Here is a 19,413-nt window from a genome sequence, read left to right as displayed (position 1 = left end):
CTTGTGCAGTAAGAAAGTGCATACTATATTACCAAAACTAAAACAAAACTATTATCATATCAATCAAATGACAGTTAAAGACTAACTTGAAGACTCAGTACACATAAACAATAATCAGATGATTATTTTATCATTAACATTTATTGATGGGATGGATAAATACAGATTGAGAAACATACTTGACAGCAAGATATCAAACTGATAGCCAGACTATAAAATGTATACAACATCCTTTTTTAAATTTTTAAAAAAATTTTTTTAATGTGTTACAAAGAGCCCTTACTATAACGGTCACTTATATCTTACCATTCACATAACAGCAGTAGAGATCCCAGGGGTAGCATCCAGAACTGAGGTGCCCCAAGGAGGACAGAGGCAAGAGCAGAATAATATGCTAGGAAAGGACTCTTAAGAGCAATACAAAGAAAACAGACAAAAATATCACCACAAAATTGTACCTGAGTGACATAGATTGGTAAAGTGTTTTACATTTTTTTTCCTTCTTTGCTCTTTGGTCTGATAAGAAAACAGTTTTAGGTGTGTGGAGTAGGGTGGAGAGGTCAGTTTCAAATCCAGAAACCTAGGTTAACACTAAGTTAGTCGGCTGCATTCTTTTCTTTGGGTGCTTAACCCAGCCAGCACTTCCATCTTATAACCAATTCCAATGTGATCAACCACTAATCAGTTAAGGCCTCAGCTTTCAACTGAAGAGTTCCTGATAACCTGATGGAGACATACTTGCTCTGGCTTCAATTAGCATGCTGTCAAGTCTTTCTCTTCTTTTCATTCACCATGAATACACACTCATAAAGGGGAAGAGTAGACACCACTTTTTAGTAAACGTTCCTTTTTTGCCCTCCCTTTTCCAATGCCAAGTTCATACTAAAAACTTTAGAAACATTAAAATGGAAGGGTCTCCCACTTAAAAAATAATTCTCACTCCAGACCACTCTATCAGGCAGGATTATAGTACCATGCTTTTTATCCCACAGAGGGATAAAAAGATAAAACTGGAAAGTGTGATACAACATGAACATTTTTTAAACCACCAGGAACAAACACTCAGTTAAAAGCTGGGTGTTAACAAGCAGCAACACAAGAAATTTGGGGAGGCATCAAAGTCACTGAAAGTTTCGTGGGACTGCAGAGGGCTTATTTCTCACCATGTGAAGGGTTGCATAGACTGCTTAAATTCTCCCAAACCCAAGAGAATAATATTTGTATTCCAACTTCAAGATGTCCTAGAATCCCTTTTCTTGGTATTAGTATCAAAATAGATCATCAACAAAAGACTAATCCTTTTAACATTTAATCAGTTCCCAAGTTCCCACAGTCCTGTGTTTCTGCGGGAAACACAGATATGTTTAAAATCCAACCATACTGGGATAAGACTCCTCTAATTGCCTTTGTCCAGAAACAAGGCATAAGGGGTATGGATTTTCAGTATGGGGAATTAAGTAGCAGAGGCTTAAGTAAATCCAGCACTGATGTTACCATGATTTTATTTCTATATCCTAATCCATTGCTGTTTCCAACTGGAGATTTAAATTTTTTCTATCAATATTGGTGAAGCCAATAATACAGAACTATGTAAAAGGATACATTAAATCAAAACACTATAATCATTTAAAAAAAAAAAAAAGAGGAAGCTGAGGGTCTCAGATATGGAAACATATTGATTCAAGTGAAAAGACTAGACTAATTCCTACGTATTTTCTAAACCCAAAAAGCATAACTGATACTTCAGAAGACCAATGCAGCTTTAGATTAATGCTTCACTAGAGTTCAGCTAACAGCAACACAGGTATCTGATTAAAAGCCCTAAGGACAATTCACAGGTATTTGTTTTTGCCAACATGAGATTCAAGCAAAGTTTTAGGAATGAAATTTACAGAACTTGAGGCTCCAGGCCTGCTTACCACCACTTATCCTTGATAAGGTTAAAAGGAGGGGAAAAAAAGCCATGTTTACCAGACTAACTTTGCATGTATAAATCCTGTTTCTCACCCTTTGAAGTGGTGAGGGCAAGAGAAGACACAGCGTTTAGAAACCACACAATCTTCTGAAGCCTAAGCTTATGGAGTTTGGACAATATGCGTGCTAGCTGACAGGCACATCTGCTAACCCAAAGACAATGCAGCAAGCAGCTTCATGCAGAGCCCGTAAGAAGTTTCATGACATATGCATAGATATAAAAGTGGACACTGTAGGTATCTTAAAACAGTATCAGGAGGCACTAATATAAAAAAGTCTCTAAATTGACCTGTATCAGCAATGATCTACTAGTGCAAAGGCCAGACTATGCAGCGTAAAGCAGCTCTTAGGCTCTAGTAAGCACTTTTTCCACGGTCACTCCTGACAAAGTTCTAAGGAACTACAGACTGCCATGGAGAACTGCTGAGGCCAAGTGGATATGTATCTCTGTGGTGAGAGAGTGAATATGATTAGAAAATATGTGACATTTGATGAGAAAAACTGAAAGCTATAAAAGACATTTTCATAAATCAGTGATCATCAATTCCACAAGCTACAGATGCAAACTAAATAACCTTTTGGGAAGGTCAGAAAGGAAAGCTGACTCCGCCAAACAAAATCTAAACAAATAGCCTAAATTCAGTAAACACACCACGCATCTACCAATTACCAATTACCTAGCACAACACAGAAAGTATCAAGGAGAAAGAGGAAAATGTCATCCATAAAAGTAAAGTGACATTCCAAGTCAAAAGTATTACTGGTGCATCAATCAGCACAGAGCTCACTTTACACAGCAATGGCAGGCACTCCAGACAGTTCAAATATGCAGAAGTGCAGGACACTAATTCACCTTCAGTTAAGGCTTACTGAACAAATTCCCTCCTATATTAGGCCAGTGCATCATCAATTTCAACTGCCTCAGTTTTCTCCCCAACCTGTTCCTGGCAAGCAGCAGCACATGTACAACTCCTATCTCCCTATGACTTCCAATGAAAAAATTCAATTTATCCACAAAGAATATTTGGTGTGAAAGAAGCTGCATTAAAATCAAGAAGACAAATTCAAATTGCATCACCTTTTCCATGGCAAAAAACACCATGAAGACTGAAAAAATACAACATTAAATGATCTGTGGCTAGGTGGCATTTTCAGCTGGACAACTTCGCTTAGAATTCTTTCTAGCCCTTTGAAAGATTTCTTTCCTCAAAAATGTTCACTCCTAAAATATGGGATAATTAAGCACCCATAAGAACAGGACTCCTGATCCATTTTTCTAAAGGACTCTTAGAAATCTACAGAAGAACTTCTGCCTAGAAGCTAAAACCACCAAAGATGCACAATCTAAACATAACAGTATCTGAAGGCTACGCTTGCTCACCCTCATGGCACCAGCACTGTTAAATTCGTAAGCTCCAATCTCTGAAGTCATATAGGCTGCAAAAATTGAGGATGCAGCTGCCTCCCTTCAGATATACGGATAAAAATCAAGTCTTACGTTCATAATATAATTTAAAATACAATGTCCTAAAAATTCCCAATCACAGTTTTCATTGTTTTCAGTATCCTTTTAGCTCCATGGCTTCTCCCAGATCTATTCTCACATATGGTCTGGGCTTTTCACAGGAAGGATAGCACATCCCCCTTCCCTTCAGAGACCCTGAGACTGCTCTTACTTGAACACTTTCCCAAAGCCCAATGTGAAAAAAAGCACACCCAATTCTGTAGGGCAGAAGCCAGCCTAGCTCTCCAGCCTTCTTCCTCAACCCCACCTTTGTTCTATATCAAAAGGAAAAAGGGGGTAAAAAGGAAGTTTTTATAATGGAGTCCAGAGTCAGACCATTGGCTGCACCTGCCCAAACTAGAATTTAGAAGGCTACCCTCAACTACAACATAAAGAAAGAGAAATGTCAAATACAGGCCTCTTCCTTCCTTTATGTTTTAAAGGCCACACCGTGTTCTCTCTAGTAGACTGTTAGGAAGTAAAAATGGTGAAGTACAGGGAAGGAAAGATAAAATGTGATTTTTAAACACACACACTAAAAACACACACACCCACACTTACATACACACTTAAAGGTCGAAACACTTCAAGTGGCCAGAGCCGATCTCAGAACTCACAGCCAAAATCCTATCCTCCCATCCCCCCTACACACACACCCCCCCACCCTCCAATCCCACCCCCCAGGACTCACTGCTGTGTATCTCATACACACAGCAAAATCCCTATCCCTTCCCCAATTATATAAAAAAAACTAAACAGATAACTTACTTTCTTTAAATTATTTTTTAAAAGTCTCTTAAAAGATTTCGACGTTTAAATACTTCCTCTCTTCTGATATATTAAACACCAAAAGGATCCACAACTGTTTGATAAAACAAACCCTCCATACTTCAGTCCTGGCAAGAAGAGGGAAGATATCAACTCTAATCAACCTAATTAGGAGGTGGAGAGGCCAAGAATAGAGAAAGTATTCTGAATCCTTCACAGCTTTAACACATTCTCACCTCTCAGTAAAAACTATAATAAAATAGTTAAATTTCTGAGGCAGGAGATATAATAACCAAGGCCCTCTACCACCTTCCCACCTATGTCGCAATATAAATTTACTCCTAGTCCAACAAGGGTGACATATTTTATAAGGGAAGTAATTTTCTTAGTCCAGAATCAGTAGTTTAAAAAAAAAAAAAAAAAGATGTGTTTTTAAAGAAGTTTTTTTCTACTCGTCTTTTTCTTTTTTACTTGGGAAGGGGTGGAAGTGGTGGAGGAGGTTCTGATGGTAGAGGTGGTAGCCGGGGTTTGTCTGTATTGCCAGGTCTGGAGGACATTCCACCAGCCCGTGGATTCAGATATTCTCCATAAGAATGAACATATTCAAACGCAGGCGGCTGAGTAGGCTGAACACCTTGGGCATTGAGAAGGGAGTGAAGCATATTCACAGTATCTTGATAGTCTATGGTCTGGGTTGCATTGTGACCATTGGCCCCAGTGGAGCCTTTATCCAATTTCATGTGAGGAACTCGAGTTTTACAGCTGGGCTGTGAAAAAGTAAGGCCACTTGTGTCTGAGCTATGCCCAGGCAACTGGGCCATTGTAGGAAGAGGAGGGAAGGAGAAATTTATGGAAGAGGATTTAGTATTCTTGGCAGTCTTGGCTGAATGATCAAACACTGCCCCTCCAGTCTCTTCAGGGAAGGGCCTTTTACGAGAAGAACTGGAAGAGGAGAAAGAGCTAGACAAGCTATAGGGTTTGTGTGCTAAGGTGCTTGTCTGGCTACTATGTTTTGGATCACCTGGACGTTTGTTCCCAGTACTAGCTGGAAGCTGTGAGTGAGAGTGTTTGTGTGAGTGGTGATTATGATGATGATGATGATTAGATGGGTGAGTCTTGTGCTTTTCTTTGTGCTCGCGGCTCTTTGTGACACTGTCATCTACAGAATTGTGCTTGTCAGCTGCAGTGTGAACTTTAATGCGCATTTTTATCTCCTCTGGTTTTGAAGTGGCAGCTTTATCTCCACTTGTCACTGGGATTCTCATTTTGAGAGCTGTTTTGTCAGTCTTTTCCAGAAAAGGCCGCTCAGGGTTTTCTGAGCCCTCTATGGGCATTTTCAGAAGGACGGAAGAATGGCTATCATGGTGAGACAGGAGATTCTGGGCAGCATAGGCATACTGTGACTTGACATTGGCCTCCATGTTCTCCAGTTGCCTCTTCTGGGCAGCCAACTCTTCTGCATGCTTTGCACGGTACTCTTTCAGTGATACTTTAGCTGATGGCACACTCTTACTATTCTGCTTCTGGGAAACAAATGCATTTGAACCATCCTGTTGCAAGGAATGATCAACTCCTATAAGTGCTAAATTCTCACTAGTCCGATGACCCTGAGCAGGTTCTACCTTAAAAGGAGGGTGGGAGGACAGCCAACGCTCACTGGGCAACATCTCCACATTGCTTAAGTTACTGGTTGACTCTTCAGTGGCTGGAAGGGAAGGCACTGCACTTGTGGTAGAAGAAGCTGACATACTCATTAAACCTGCAATAGTTGTATCTGAAGAGCTCTGGGAAATCATATTAAGGATTGTCTGCTCCGAAGTGTTTTCATCTGCTCCTCGGTCATCTGCTTTTGTTTTCTTGGCAGCCTGGCATGCCTAGAATGAAGCAAATAGCATCTTTTCACTTCAGGTAATTTATCAAATGGAAAAAAACACTGAAATGAGTAGACTGTGTTTGCTGTGACATTGGGAGTTTGGGATAGCCCATAACCAGGTGGTTACTCTAACATGAGACTGATGATTATTACCATCAGGAAAGATAAGATTTTTTAAACCTTCAATCAAGCATCACAAGATCTCAAAGAGGCATCTGAACTCCCATGTTCGTTGCAGAACTTTTCACAATACCTAAGGTATGAAAGCAACCCAAGTGTCCATCAATAAATGAATGGATTAAAAAAAATGTGGTCTATATATACAATGAAATACCATTTAGCCTTAAAAAAGGAGGAAAATTCTGTGAAGACAGCAGAGTAGGAAGCACCAGGAATCTGTCCCATCTAGACAACAACTGCAAAGGCAGAATCTGTCTGACATAACTATTTTGGAACTCTGCAGTCCGCTGAAGGCTTGCAGCTGCCAGGGTAAGCCCTGGACAATAAATTGAGGTTAATTTCCCTCAGTTTCAGCTCTCAGCCCCAGTCAGCTGTGTACCTGTTCCTGGAGTCGCTTGCACACAGCTTGGGGGACCCTGGTTAGGCAAAAAGGGCTCTATTTTCCAAATATTGGAGATCTGTGGTCTGATCGCTGACTGCTGCTTTCGATCACAGAGGTACAAAGAGAAAGGTAGCTATTGTTGTTGCACCTCCCTCCACTGTTGCAATCCCCTCCCCCCTCTGGCTGAAGTGACTTCCCTGGATATAAAAGGGCCAGCCCCCTTCCTCCCCCACTTCATTTTTTGCTTTTTCTCCCTTTGGGAGCCAGATATTAGAGTAGAACATTAAAAAAAAACACTGTCCCTACAGAAATGTCCAGGAAAAAGCTCAGATAAGAACTGAGAAGACCTTAATTTTACACATCAAGCTGATCCTCAGCATATAAGTATCCTTTAAAATCAAGCCCCCACCCCAAATATACAAAAAAACAAAAAGAAAAAAAGAAAACCAAAAAAAAAAAAAAAAATCCCAGCAAACCCCAGGAAAGGGAGAGAATCTGATTTCCAGAGTTACCATGTTATTAGATTCAAATGTCCAGTCTTCAACAAAAAAATCACAAGGCACATAAAGAAACAGGAAAGTATAGCCCATTCAAAGGAAAAAAAAAAATCAACAGAAACTGTCCCTGAAAAAGACCCAATGGCAGATCTACTAGGCAAAGACATTAACTGCCTTAAAGATACTCAAGGAAATGAAGATGTCAAAAAGTCAAGAAAACAACACGTGAACAAAATGAAAGTATCAAAAAAGAGATTAAAAACTTTAAAAGAAACCAGAAAGAAATCCTGGAGCTGAAAAGTACAATAACTGAAATGAAAAATGCACTGGAGGGATTCAAAGGCAGATCTGAACAGGCAGAAGAATCAGCAAACTTGAAAACAGGACAATGGAAATTATCAAGTCTGAGGAACAGAAAGAAAAAAGACTGAAGCAAGTGAACAGAGCCTAAGGGACCTATGGGACACCATCAAATAGACCAATGTATGCACTGTGGGAATTCCAGAAAATGAAAAGAAAGAGAAAGAGGCAGAGAATATGTGAAGGTACAGCAGCTCAGAACTCTCCAAATCTGATGAAAAAACATGAATATAGATATCCAAGAAGCTCAGTCAACTCCAGGATGAACTCAAAGAGACTCACATCAAGACATATCATACTTAACCCTCCCAGACTTCAGACAGTACTACAAAGCTATCAGTAATCAGTGTGGTACTGGCACAAATTCAGACATCTGGATCAACGGAACAGAATAGAGAGCCCATAAATAAACACACATACCTACAGTCAATCTTTGACTAAGGAGGCAAGAATATACAGTCTCTTCAACAAGTGGTGTTGGGAAAGTTGGATAGCCACATGTAATTCAATGAAGTTAGAACACACCCTCACACCATACACAAAAATAAACTCAAAATGGCTTAAAGACTTAAACATAAGACATGATACCATAAAACTCCTAGAAGAGAACATAAGCAAAACATCCTCTGACATAAACGTACCAAGGTTTTCTTAGGTCAGTCTCCCAAGGCAATAGAAATAAAAGCAAAAATAAACAAATGGACCTAATCAAATACAAGCTTTTGCATAGCAAAGGAGACAGTAAACAAAACGAAAAGATAACCTAAGGACTAGGAGAAAATATTTGCAAATGATGTGACTGAGAAGGGCTTAATTTCCAAAATATAAAAACAGCTCACACAACTCAACAACAAAAAAACAAACAACCCAATCCAAACATGGGAAGAATACCTAAATATACATTTCTCCAAAGAAGACATACAGATGGCCAACAGGCACATGAAAAGATGCTCAACATCACCACTTATCAGAGAAATGCAAATAAAACTACAAAGAGGTACCACCTCATACCAGTCAGAATGGTCATCATTAAAAAGTCTACAAATAACAAATGCTAGAAAGGGTATGGAGAAAAGGGAACCCTCCTACACTGTTGGTGAGAATGTAAGATGGTGCAGCCACTATGGAAAACAGTATGGAGGTTCCTCAAAAAGCTAAAAATAGATTTGCCATATCATCCAGCAATCCCACTCCTGGGCATACATCCGGACAAAACTATAGTTCAAAAAGATACATGCACCCCAATGTTCATAGCAGCACTATTCACAATAGCCAAAACATGGAAACAACCTAAATGTCCACTGACAGATGAATGGATAAGAAGATGTGGTACATATATACAATGGAATACTACTCAGCCATTAAAAAAGAACAAAATAATGTCATTTGCAGCAACATGGATGGACCTAGAGATTATCATACTAAGTGAAGTTAAGTCAGACAAAGATAAATATCATATGATATCATTTATACGTGGAATCTAAAATATGACACAAATGAACTTATCTACAAAACAGAAACAGACTCACAGACATAAAGAACAGACTTAGGGTTGCCAAGGGGGAGGGGGATGAGGGAGGGATGGAGTGGGAGTTTGGGGTTAGCAGATGCAAACTATTATATATAGAATTGATAAACAACAAGGTCCTACTGTATAGCACAGGGAACTATATTCAATATCCTCTGATAAACTATAATGTAAAAGAAAATGAAGAAGAATGTAATATATGTATAAATGAACCACTTTGCTGTGCAGCAGAAATTAACACAACATTGTAAATCAACTATACTTCTATTTTTTTTTTTTCTTTTTTTTTTGCCACACCACACAGCTTGCAGGATCTGTTCCCTGACCAGGGATTGAACCCGGACCACGGCAGTGAAAGCGCCAAATCCTAACCACTAGACCACCAAGTAACTGCCCAACTATACTTCAATTTAAAAAAAAAAAAAAACAGATGAATGGGTAAAGAAGACGTGGTATATATATGATGGAATACAACTCAGTCATAAAAAAGAAGGAAATTTTGCCATTTGCAACAACATAGATGAATTTGGAGGGTATTAGGCTAAAATACTGTATGTTACTACTTATATGTGGAATTTAAAAAATAAAATTAATGAATATAACAAAATAGATACAGACTCACAGATATAGACAACAAATAAGTGGTTACCAGTGGGGAGAGGGAAGGGGTAAGGGGCAAGATAAGGGCAGGGGATTAAGAGGTACAAACTACTATGTATAAAATAAATAAGCTACAAGGATATACAGTACAACACAGGGAATATAACCAATATTTTATAATAAGTATAAATGGAATATAACCTTTAAAAATTGTGAATCATTTTGTTATACACCTGAAATTTATATAATATTGTACATCAACTATACCTCAATTCTTAAAATCATGGTATTAAAAAAAAAAAAAAAAAGACGTATCATACTCAAACTTTCAAAAGCCAAAGACAGAATACTGAAAGCAGCAAGAAGCAAACTGTCACATACAAGGGATCCTCAATAAGATCATGAGATTTCTAAACAGAAACTTTGGAGGCCACAAGACAGTGAGCTGATACATTCCAAGTACTAAAAGAAAAAAACTGTCAGCCAAGAATCCTATATCCAGTAAGAATGTCCTTCAAAAAAGTGAAGGAGACATTAATTATCTCCAGATAAACAAAAGCTGAGGGGATTTGTGACCACTAGACCAGCCATAGGAGGAAGGCTCAAGGGAGTCCTCCAAGACAGTAACTTCAAGCCATATGGAGAAATAAAGACCTCAATAAAAGTAAATACATGGGCAATTATAAAAGCTGGTATTGTAACAATGGTTTGTAATTGCACATTTTGCTTTCTACATGATTTAGGAGACTAACACATTCTCAGGGAAAAAAAATTAGTGTAAAACCTAGTATTACTATAACTTTGTCTTATAATTCCAAATCTTATTTTTTATATAGTATAAGAGCCTAATGCATCTAAAAGAATTATTACTTTTTGGGGGGCACACAATGTATAAATATTTAATTTTGTAACATCAACAACCAAAAGGGATGAGGATGCAGTTGTAAAGGGGACGAATTTTGTATGTTAATACAAAAAATGAATGAAAAAGGAATTTAAGTTTTTTCGCTATGAAAAATCAACTAAGCAGAAAAGACAGTATAATGCAGGAAATGAGGGACAAAAAAGCCATAAGACATATACAGTAGGCATAACTTGGAGATACTGTGGGTTCAGTTCCAGACCATCTCAATAAAGCAAATATCACAATAAAGTGAGCCACACAAATGTTTTGGTTTCCCAGTGCATATAAAAATTGTGTTTACACTACAGTCTATTAAATGTGCAATAGCATTATGTCTAAAAAAAATGGACATACCTTAATTTAAAATACCTTATTGCTAAAAAATGCTAACCATCATTTGAGCCTTCAGTGAGTTGTAGTAGTAATACTAAAGATTACTGATCACATATCACCATAACAAATATAATGATAATGAAAAAGTTCAACATACTGCCATAATTACCAACGTGTAACAGAGACACGAAGTAAGCAAATACTGTTGGGAAAATGGCGTCAACAGACTTGCTTGATGCAGGGCTGCCACAAACCTTCAATATAAAAAATGCAATATCTACAAAGTGCAATAAAACAAGGTATGCCTGTATAAAAAACAAATAGCATTAAGTGACAGAAGTAAATCTCTCCTTATCTGTAATTACTTTAAGTGTAAATGGATTAAACTCTTAAGGAAAAGACAGAGATTTGTAGAATGGATAAAAACATATGATCCAACTATATGTTATCTACAAGAGGCTGAGATCCAAAGACCCAAACAGGCTGAAAGTGAAAGGATGGAAAAAGATATACAATGCAAACAGTAACCAAAAGAGAGCATGCATGGCTATACTAATAGCAGACAAAATAGACTTGAAATCAAAAAAGACTTCAAGAGACAAAAAAGAATATTATAAAAAAAAAAAAAAAGAACATTATATATTTTAAAAGGCTAGCTACAGAAATTAGACATAGCAATTATAAACATTTACACACCTAATGACAGGCCATCAAAATATATGAGGCCAAAACCTAACAGAATTAAAGAGAAATAGACAGCTTTACAGTAATAGTTGGAGACTTCAATACCCCACTCACAATAATAGACAGATCAAGCAGAAGATAAGGAAGTAGGACTTAATAAATAAACTAACTAGATCTAACAGACATACACAGAACACTCTCCCCAAAAACAGCAGCACATACATTCTTCAAGTGCATATGGGACATTATCCAGGACAGACCATATGTTAGGCTGCAAACTTAGTCAATAGATTTTAAAAGATACCTATCACACCATGTATTTTTTCTGACCACAACAAGATAAAGTTAGAAATCAGGATCAGAAAGAAAATTGGGGGAAAAAAAATCACAAAATTGTGGAAATTAAACCAATGGATCAAAGAAATCAAAAGGGAAATTAGAAAATACTTAGAGACCAAGAAAAACAAAACACAACATATCAAACTTAAGGTATGCAGCAAAAGTGGTGCTAAGGGAGAAATTTATGGCTACAAACACTACATTAAAAAAACCAAGGACCTCCCTGGCGGTCCAATGGTTAAGACTCCACACTCCCAATGCAGGGGCTATGAGTTCAGTCCCTGGTTGAGGAACTAAGATCCTGTATGCCACACAGAGTGGCCAAAAAACTAAAAATTTAAAAAGTAAAAAGTACTTTAAAAAAACAAAAAAAACCCAAGAAATTGGGAATTCCCTAGCAGTCCAGTGGTTAGGACTCCGTGCTCTCACTGCCTGGGGGGCCTGGGTTCAATCCCTGGTCGGGGAACTAAAAATCCCACAAGCCGTGCAGTGTGGCCAAAAAAAAAAAAACAACCAAGAAACATCTCAAAATAACAAACTAACTTTATAACTTAAGGAACTAGAAAAAGAACTAAACACAAAGGTACCAGAAGGAAAGATATAATAAAGATTAGAGCAGAGATAAAATAAAGAAAACTAGAGAAAAACCAAAACAAAAATTGGTTCCTTGAGAAGATCAACAAAATTGACAAATCTTTAGCTAGACAGACTAAGAAAAAAAGAGGGAAGACTCAAACTACTAAAATCAGAAATAAAAGTGGAGACATTGCTACCATTCTAACAGAACAAACTGTATATCAACAAATTGAATAACCCAGACAAAAGGGACAAATTCCTAGAAACACAAAACCTATCAAGACTAAATCATGAAGAAACAGAAAATCTGAATAGACTTATATAGCTAGTAATAAAATTGAATCAGGACTTCCCTGGTGGCCCAGTGGTTAAGAATCCGCCTGCCAATGCAGGGGACACGGGTTTGAGCCCTGGTCCAGGAAGATCCCACATGCTGCGGAGCAACTAAGCCCATGCGCCACAACTACTGAGCCTGCACTCTAGAACCCGCGAGCCACAACTACTGAGCCCATGCACGCCTAGAGCCCATGCTCCGCAACAAGAGAAGCCACTTCAATGAGAAGCCTGCCCACCGCAACAAAGAGTAGCCCCCGCTCCCCGCAACTAGAGCAAGCCTGCGTGCAGCAATGAAGACCCAACACAGCCAAAAATAAATAAATAAATTTTAAAAAATAAATAAATAAAATTGAATCAGTAATCAAAAATCTCCAAAGGAAAAAGAGCCTTACTGGTTAATCCTATCAATCATTTAACGAAGTAATGCCACTCCTTTTCAAACTTTCCAAAAACTTGAAGAGGAGGGAACACTCCTCAACTCATTCTATGAGGCAAGCATTACCCTGATACCAAAGCTAGACGAAAACACTACGAGAAAGGAAAACTACAGGCCAATATCCCTTATAACCACTGATGCAAAAATCCTCAACAAAATACTAGCAAGATGAATTTGGCGGCATTTTTCAAAAATTACATATCATGCATGACCAAGTGGAATTTATTCCTGGAATATAAGGAGGGTTCAACATATGGAAATCAATTGATGTAATATGTCACACAAACAGAATGAAGGAAACAAATCACATGATCATCTCAATTTGTGCAGAGAAAGCATCTGACAAAATTCAACACACTTTCATGATAAAAACACTCAACAAACTAGGAACATAAAGAGGAAACTACCTCAACATAATAAAAGTCACATATAAAAAACCCACAGTGAACATCATATTCAATGGTGAAAGACTGAAAGTTTTCTTTAAGATCAGGAATAAGGAAAAGATGCTCACTTTCACCACTTCCATTCAACATTGTACTGGAAGTTCTAGCCACAGCAATCAGGCAAGAAAAAGAAACGGCATCAAATTGGAAAAGAAGAAGTAAAATTATCTCTGTTTGCAGATGACATGAGCTTATATGTAGATAACTCTAAAGACTCCACCAAAAAGAATTTATTTTTTCTGATTTTATTAGAATTAATAAATGAATTGGGCAAAGCAACAGGATACAAAGTCAACAAATAAAATTCAGTTACATTTCTCTACATGAATAAACAATCTAAAAAGGAAATTATGAAAACAATTCCATTTACAACAGCACCAAAAAGAATAAAATACTTGGGAATTAACCAAGGAAGTAAAAGACTTGTACAATGAAAACTGCAAAACACTGCTGAAAAAAATTAAGTAAAACATAACTGGAAACTCACCCATGTTCTGGATCCAAACATTAATTCAAACATTAATACTGTTAAAATGTGGGGGGACTTCCCTGGTGGTCCAGTGGTTAAGACTCCGCACTCCCAATGCAGGGGGCCCGGGTTCGATCCCTGGTCGGGGAACTAGATCCCGCATGCATGCCACAACTAAGAGTCTGCATGCTGCAACTAAGAGTCCATATGCTGCAACTAAGAAGCCTACATGCTGCAGCAAAGATCCCGTGTGCTGCAACTAAAACCCGGCGCAGCCAAAATAAATTTAAAAAAAAAAATCCTAGAATTCATATGGAATCTCAAAGGACCCTGAATAATCAAAACAATCTTAAAAATGAAGAACAAAACAGGAAGACTCACACTTCCTGATTCCAAAACTTACTACAAAGCCACAGTAATCAAAACAGTGGGGCACTGACATATAGACATATAGATGAATGGAACAGAATAGAAAGCCCAGAAATAAACCCTCACATACATGGTCAAATGATTTTTGACAAGGGTGCCAAGACCATTCAATGGGGAAAGGACAGTCTTCTCAACAAATGGTGCTAATTCCACTATTCATAAATAAGACTTTGAAAAATATCTGAAATATAACTTTAGACTGCCATCTATATAAAAACAAAATTCTAAATCCATTTAAAAGCAGGTAATGTCAAAGACAAAATTATGATACCAGTTCTAATCTCCTAACTCTCTATCTTTCCTATACCAGAAGCCAACATCCTGTTACTCAGAAAAGCCAAATTTTTCTCCTTAACACTCTCCACACAAAAAAATAACCAATGTTGCTGACCAAATGACTAAATCACAAGAGTTGCAAAACACCAAATAAATCTCACTGTCACCTACAGCAATGGATTTCTGGGCCAGAAGCCAAGCTATGAAGTTGAAATTATGACTATTGCATAACTACAAAAAGGGAAATTCCAAACCGAGGGTACATATCCATATCTGGTATTTTCACTGGTGTGGTCAAAAGAAGAAAATGGTTTGTTCTACAAACTGACAGCAGTAATTCTTACCCTCCAATTCCGAATTCGTTTGAGCCTGTTGGGGGTTCTCTCCAGAATCTGTAGAAATTCATGTGTCAGTTCTACAAATGAAATTAGAACATTTAAGAAAAACTCAGAGAGGCAGAAGTAATGAAATAAGAATAACCTCAACTAACTATATTCATCTGAAATCAAGTCACCTTTGGCCAGATATGTGACAGATCAAGAGCAAGTGCTATTCAAGGTCCCTTACTCTAAAACTTACCATCTAAAAGTTCCAAGGTCACAGTGGCGTCAACATACTCCCACCAGTGCTTCCCATCAGTTGAGACTGGGATCTCCCAGTTGGACCACTTGCAAGCCAGATGAATGCAGACACAGGCCACCACAGGAGGTGTGTACTGCAGGCTAAATGTGGTCAAATGCAGGCTGACATCAGAGGGAAGGAAACAAGAGAGTGTCATGAGCTCTCAATTCTGAACCCAAAGTTAAAACTCTCCATTACTTTAAAAAAAAAGTTTAAAAAAAAAAAGTTAAAAAAAAAAAAAATCCCACTGGAGAGCAAGAAGGGCAAGAAATATCCAGTGCTCTGATCCAGCACCCAACATGATTTTTTCCATTAACCCAGCAGCTCAGGTAACAACTTTTCTAATTTTTTTGACTACACATCATTTAATCCACACACTGATGAAGGACTAGAAAAAATAAAAACAAAAATAAAAGACTGAGTATTCAGTTTTTTTAAATAAGGATTAATTATCCTGAGAATAAGCTCAGAACTTAAGGAAAATTATAAGATTTTTGATATGTATAATCCCTAAGTCAAATACCTAAGGAAATATTCTAAAAATTATCTTGTCTCGTACCAATCATAGGTCTGGTCTCTTTAAAATAATGAATAGACAATCACTCTCTCAAGTGTGAATATATTTGAGAGTTTACTTTTTAAATTTCTCCCACCAGGCTATAAAACTGAACTTCTTATCCCTGACAGTCATTAGGAGTATCTTTGGTTTCCATGAACAACCAGTAGATTGGAGATGAGAATAAGCAAGTCATTTGGTAATACAAGTTATGTATTAATTGTTTTCTTTAAAAAGGGAAGGAGAAAGAAAAAGTATCACAACTCTTTACACATATACATGCCCATTTATCTGGGCGTGGGTAAAGAAAAAAAGAGTCTTTTAAAATATAGTTAACAGCAGAATCCTCCAAATTAGATTTTAGTCACTGTCAATGAACCCCAAGTTTAAACAAACTTTCTGAATTATGCTCTTGGATATTTTAAAGCAAAGTAACAAATGCAGAATTAAGTAGGCTATCAAACAATCAGCAATAAATAAATATATCACTTTAAAAAAATTTAAAAAGCAGCATGGAAATTTTAAGGTACACATGAAAACTGTGCAGAAAAATCAACCTTTACCATAGGATTGTCTATAACACATTGTATCAGAGTTCCTTGCCTAGATCTTTTGGCTTCTAGTTTACTAAGTGCAAGACCTGTCATCTTTCCATATACCCATCAAAAGTGACAATTATAACGCAAGTAAAGTACTATCCCAAAAATAGAAGAGAAAAATATTAAAATATAAACCTGTTGGTTGCCATGAAGTAAGAAGTTTGTGCTAAGTCCTTGCTTGCTAAAAAAAAGAAAGGGGGTGGGGGGGAGAAGGTTATTAGTTCCATTCATTCTAAACAATTATTTAGTAAGCATTTAATATTTACAAGGCAGAAAATATAGTGGTAAATGAGGAAGGCATGGTCCCTGACCACCTGATGTTTACATTCTACTGCCAAAGAAAAGAGTTTGAGTGATTTTTAATTATAATATTAATAATTATGCTGCTTCCCGACTTAGGGACTTAAGCTTTATTCTGCACACCAGGTATAAGGGGTACATGTTTAAAATGCAATTCCTGGGCATCCTCCCTAGAGTTTGACTCAACACATTTGGAGAAGAATGTAACAAACATTTTTACTTGTTAGTAACTCAGAGATCCTGATACAAGGGTTCACTGAGAAATTCTAAGCTAGGGGATGAACTAATTTGGAGGCAAGATCAGAATCCAGAAGACCCTGCTGTATCTGGAAAAAATTAGCAAATAACATAAATTATTCATATATATTACAATTTAAAAAACTCCTCCTTCGGGCTTCCCTGGTGGCACAGTGGTTAAGAATCCGCCTGCCGATGCAGGGTACACGGGTTCGAGCCCTGGTCTGGGAAGATCCCACATGCCGCAGAGCAACTAAGCCCACGCGCCACACCTACTGAGCCTGCACTCTAGAGCCCGCGAGCCACAACTCCTGAAGCCCGGGCGCCTAGAGCCCGTGCTCTGCAACAAGAGAAGCTACCGCAATGAGAAGCCCACGCACCGCAACGAAGAGTAGCCCCCGCTCACCGCAAATAGAGAAAGCCTGCGCACGGCAACAAAGACCCAACGCAGCCAAAAAAATAAAATAAATAATAAATAAACAAACAAACAAATAACAATTCCTCCTTCAAAGAAAAAAAAATGCTCTGGGTAACAAAGCAAATTTTAATCTTCCTTAGATTAAATATTAGCATTTATCCATCTCAGTGTAAACCTTTTAATGCTTTCAAAATATAAGAACTCAGGGAAAACTCTGAGTTTTCAGATGAAACACACAAATAAGGCCAATTATCAGTTAAGTCTACCGAACGAAAAATGGAATTTAAACGCACAGTGGTGACTAGATATCCTTGATACTACTATTTAAATAAGCAAGAACTAGGTTTCGTGCAATTACAGCTACTAAAGTTAAATCAGAATAAAAACCAAGTCCTGCCAAGGAATTAACAAAGATGAAAATAAGTTCAAATAAATTCTAGATGACCCTCTGGGTGGCCTTTAAGAGTGCCTAGGGGGCTTCCCTGGTGGCGCAGTGGTTGAGAATCCGCCTGCCAATGCAGGGGACACGGGTTCGAGCCCTGGTCTGGGAGGATCCCACATGCCGCGGAGCAACTAGGCCCGTGAGCCACAATTACTGAGCCTGCGCATCTGGAGCCTGTGCTCCGCAACAAGAGAGGCCACGATAGTGAGAGGCCCCCGCTTGCCACAACTAGAGAAAACCCTCGCACAGAAACGAAGACCCAACACAGCCATAAATAAATAAATAAATATTTTAAAAAAAAAAATCTATTAAGAGTGCCTAGGACGGGCTTCCCTGGTGGCGCAGTGGTTGGGAGTCCGCCTGCCAATGCAGGGGACACGGGTTCGAACCCTGGTCTGGGAAGATCCCACATGCCGCAGAGCAGCTGGGCCCGTGAGCCACAATTACTGAGCCTGCGCGTCTGGAGCCTGTGCTCCGCGGCAAGAGAGGCCGCGATAGTCAGAGGCCCGCGCACTGCGATGAAGAGTGGCCCCCACTTGCCACAACTGGAGAAAGCCCTCGCACAGAAACGAAGACCCAACACAGCCATAAATAAATAAATAAATAAAAATTTTAAAAAAAAAGAGTGCCTAGGACAATCAACCCTAGAATCAAATTAACCCCCAAGATATCCTTAAAATTGGTGTTAGATACTTATGATTTGGTGACTTTTCAGAATCTGCCCCCAGCTTTGACAAACATCCATAAGAAACTAACTCTCTTTATCTGGAGATCACCTAAAAACATTATAAGAACCCAACAGAAAAACTCCAACCACTCATTTTGATTTAAGCCAGGTAGGTTTTTTAATTTAAATTTTGGCCAAAGCAGCTGTGTTCTGTATTTGTCCAGAGCAAATCTTAGCCTCTAAATGGTAAAACAATTTAAGACAGCATCTCAAGTTGGGATTCCTTACCTCGAACAAGTTGAGTGCACTTTACCACATGTGTATGTGGGTGATCAATTGTTAGTTCAAAGCCTAAAAAAAAAAAAAGTAACTGGTTAAAAAGCTAAAGATACTCAAAATATTTTATATTTCTTTTATCTGAGTCATCATTGAAGGCCTCCCTCATTTTCTGGTCCCAAAACTGCCGTTCAGAGGCTAAGAGAGTCAGACAAAGTATGTAGCACACTCTTCTTTAAGATTATCTTCAAAGGTGCTTATATTTTGAGCTAGAAGGCACCACTCAGATAATAAAGCTAATGCAGTCTCAAGATCCCTGAACTACCAAAAACATCTAAACACAAAACATTTTCTTAGGGACAATAGAATATAATACATGGCTGGAAGAAGCAATTACTCATGT

At 38.1% G+C, this 19,413-nt stretch overlaps 2 protein-coding genes across 3 annotated transcripts in view; one reads left to right on the top strand and one right to left on the bottom strand.

The window, feature by feature from the left end:
- The window catches only part of SPMIP11 (sperm microtubule inner protein 11), a 97,947-nt gene that overhangs the window by 36,987 nt on the left and 41,547 nt on the right, over positions 1-19,413 (top strand). The window lies entirely within an intron of this gene.
- The window catches only part of CCNT1 (cyclin T1), a 29,608-nt gene continuing 14,386 nt past the window's right edge, over positions 4,192-19,413 (bottom strand). The window contains exons 5-9 of one of the 2 annotated variants that reach the window (XM_007179264.3): positions 19,023-19,085; positions 16,806-16,851; positions 15,474-15,637; positions 15,239-15,309; positions 4,192-6,120 (exon numbers count right to left, since the gene is read on the bottom strand). In XM_007179264.3, the coding sequence (XP_007179326.1) occupies positions 4,714-6,120; positions 15,239-15,309; positions 15,474-15,637; positions 16,806-16,851; positions 19,023-19,085 (1,751 nt within the window). In that variant the 3' untranslated portion in view covers positions 4,192-4,713. The remainder of the gene's footprint in view (positions 6,121-15,238; positions 15,310-15,473; positions 15,638-16,805; positions 16,852-19,022; positions 19,086-19,413) is intronic. The other variant, XR_450755.3, reaches the window with a different exon arrangement.

Source organism: Balaenoptera acutorostrata, chromosome 11 (genome assembly GCF_949987535.1).
Source record: "Balaenoptera acutorostrata chromosome 11, mBalAcu1.1, whole genome shotgun sequence".
Classification (NCBI taxonomy): domain Eukaryota; kingdom Metazoa; phylum Chordata; class Mammalia; order Artiodactyla; family Balaenopteridae; genus Balaenoptera; species Balaenoptera acutorostrata.
The sequence above is the reverse complement of the archived record's forward strand: the minus strand, read 5'-3'. Positions and strand labels throughout refer to the sequence as shown.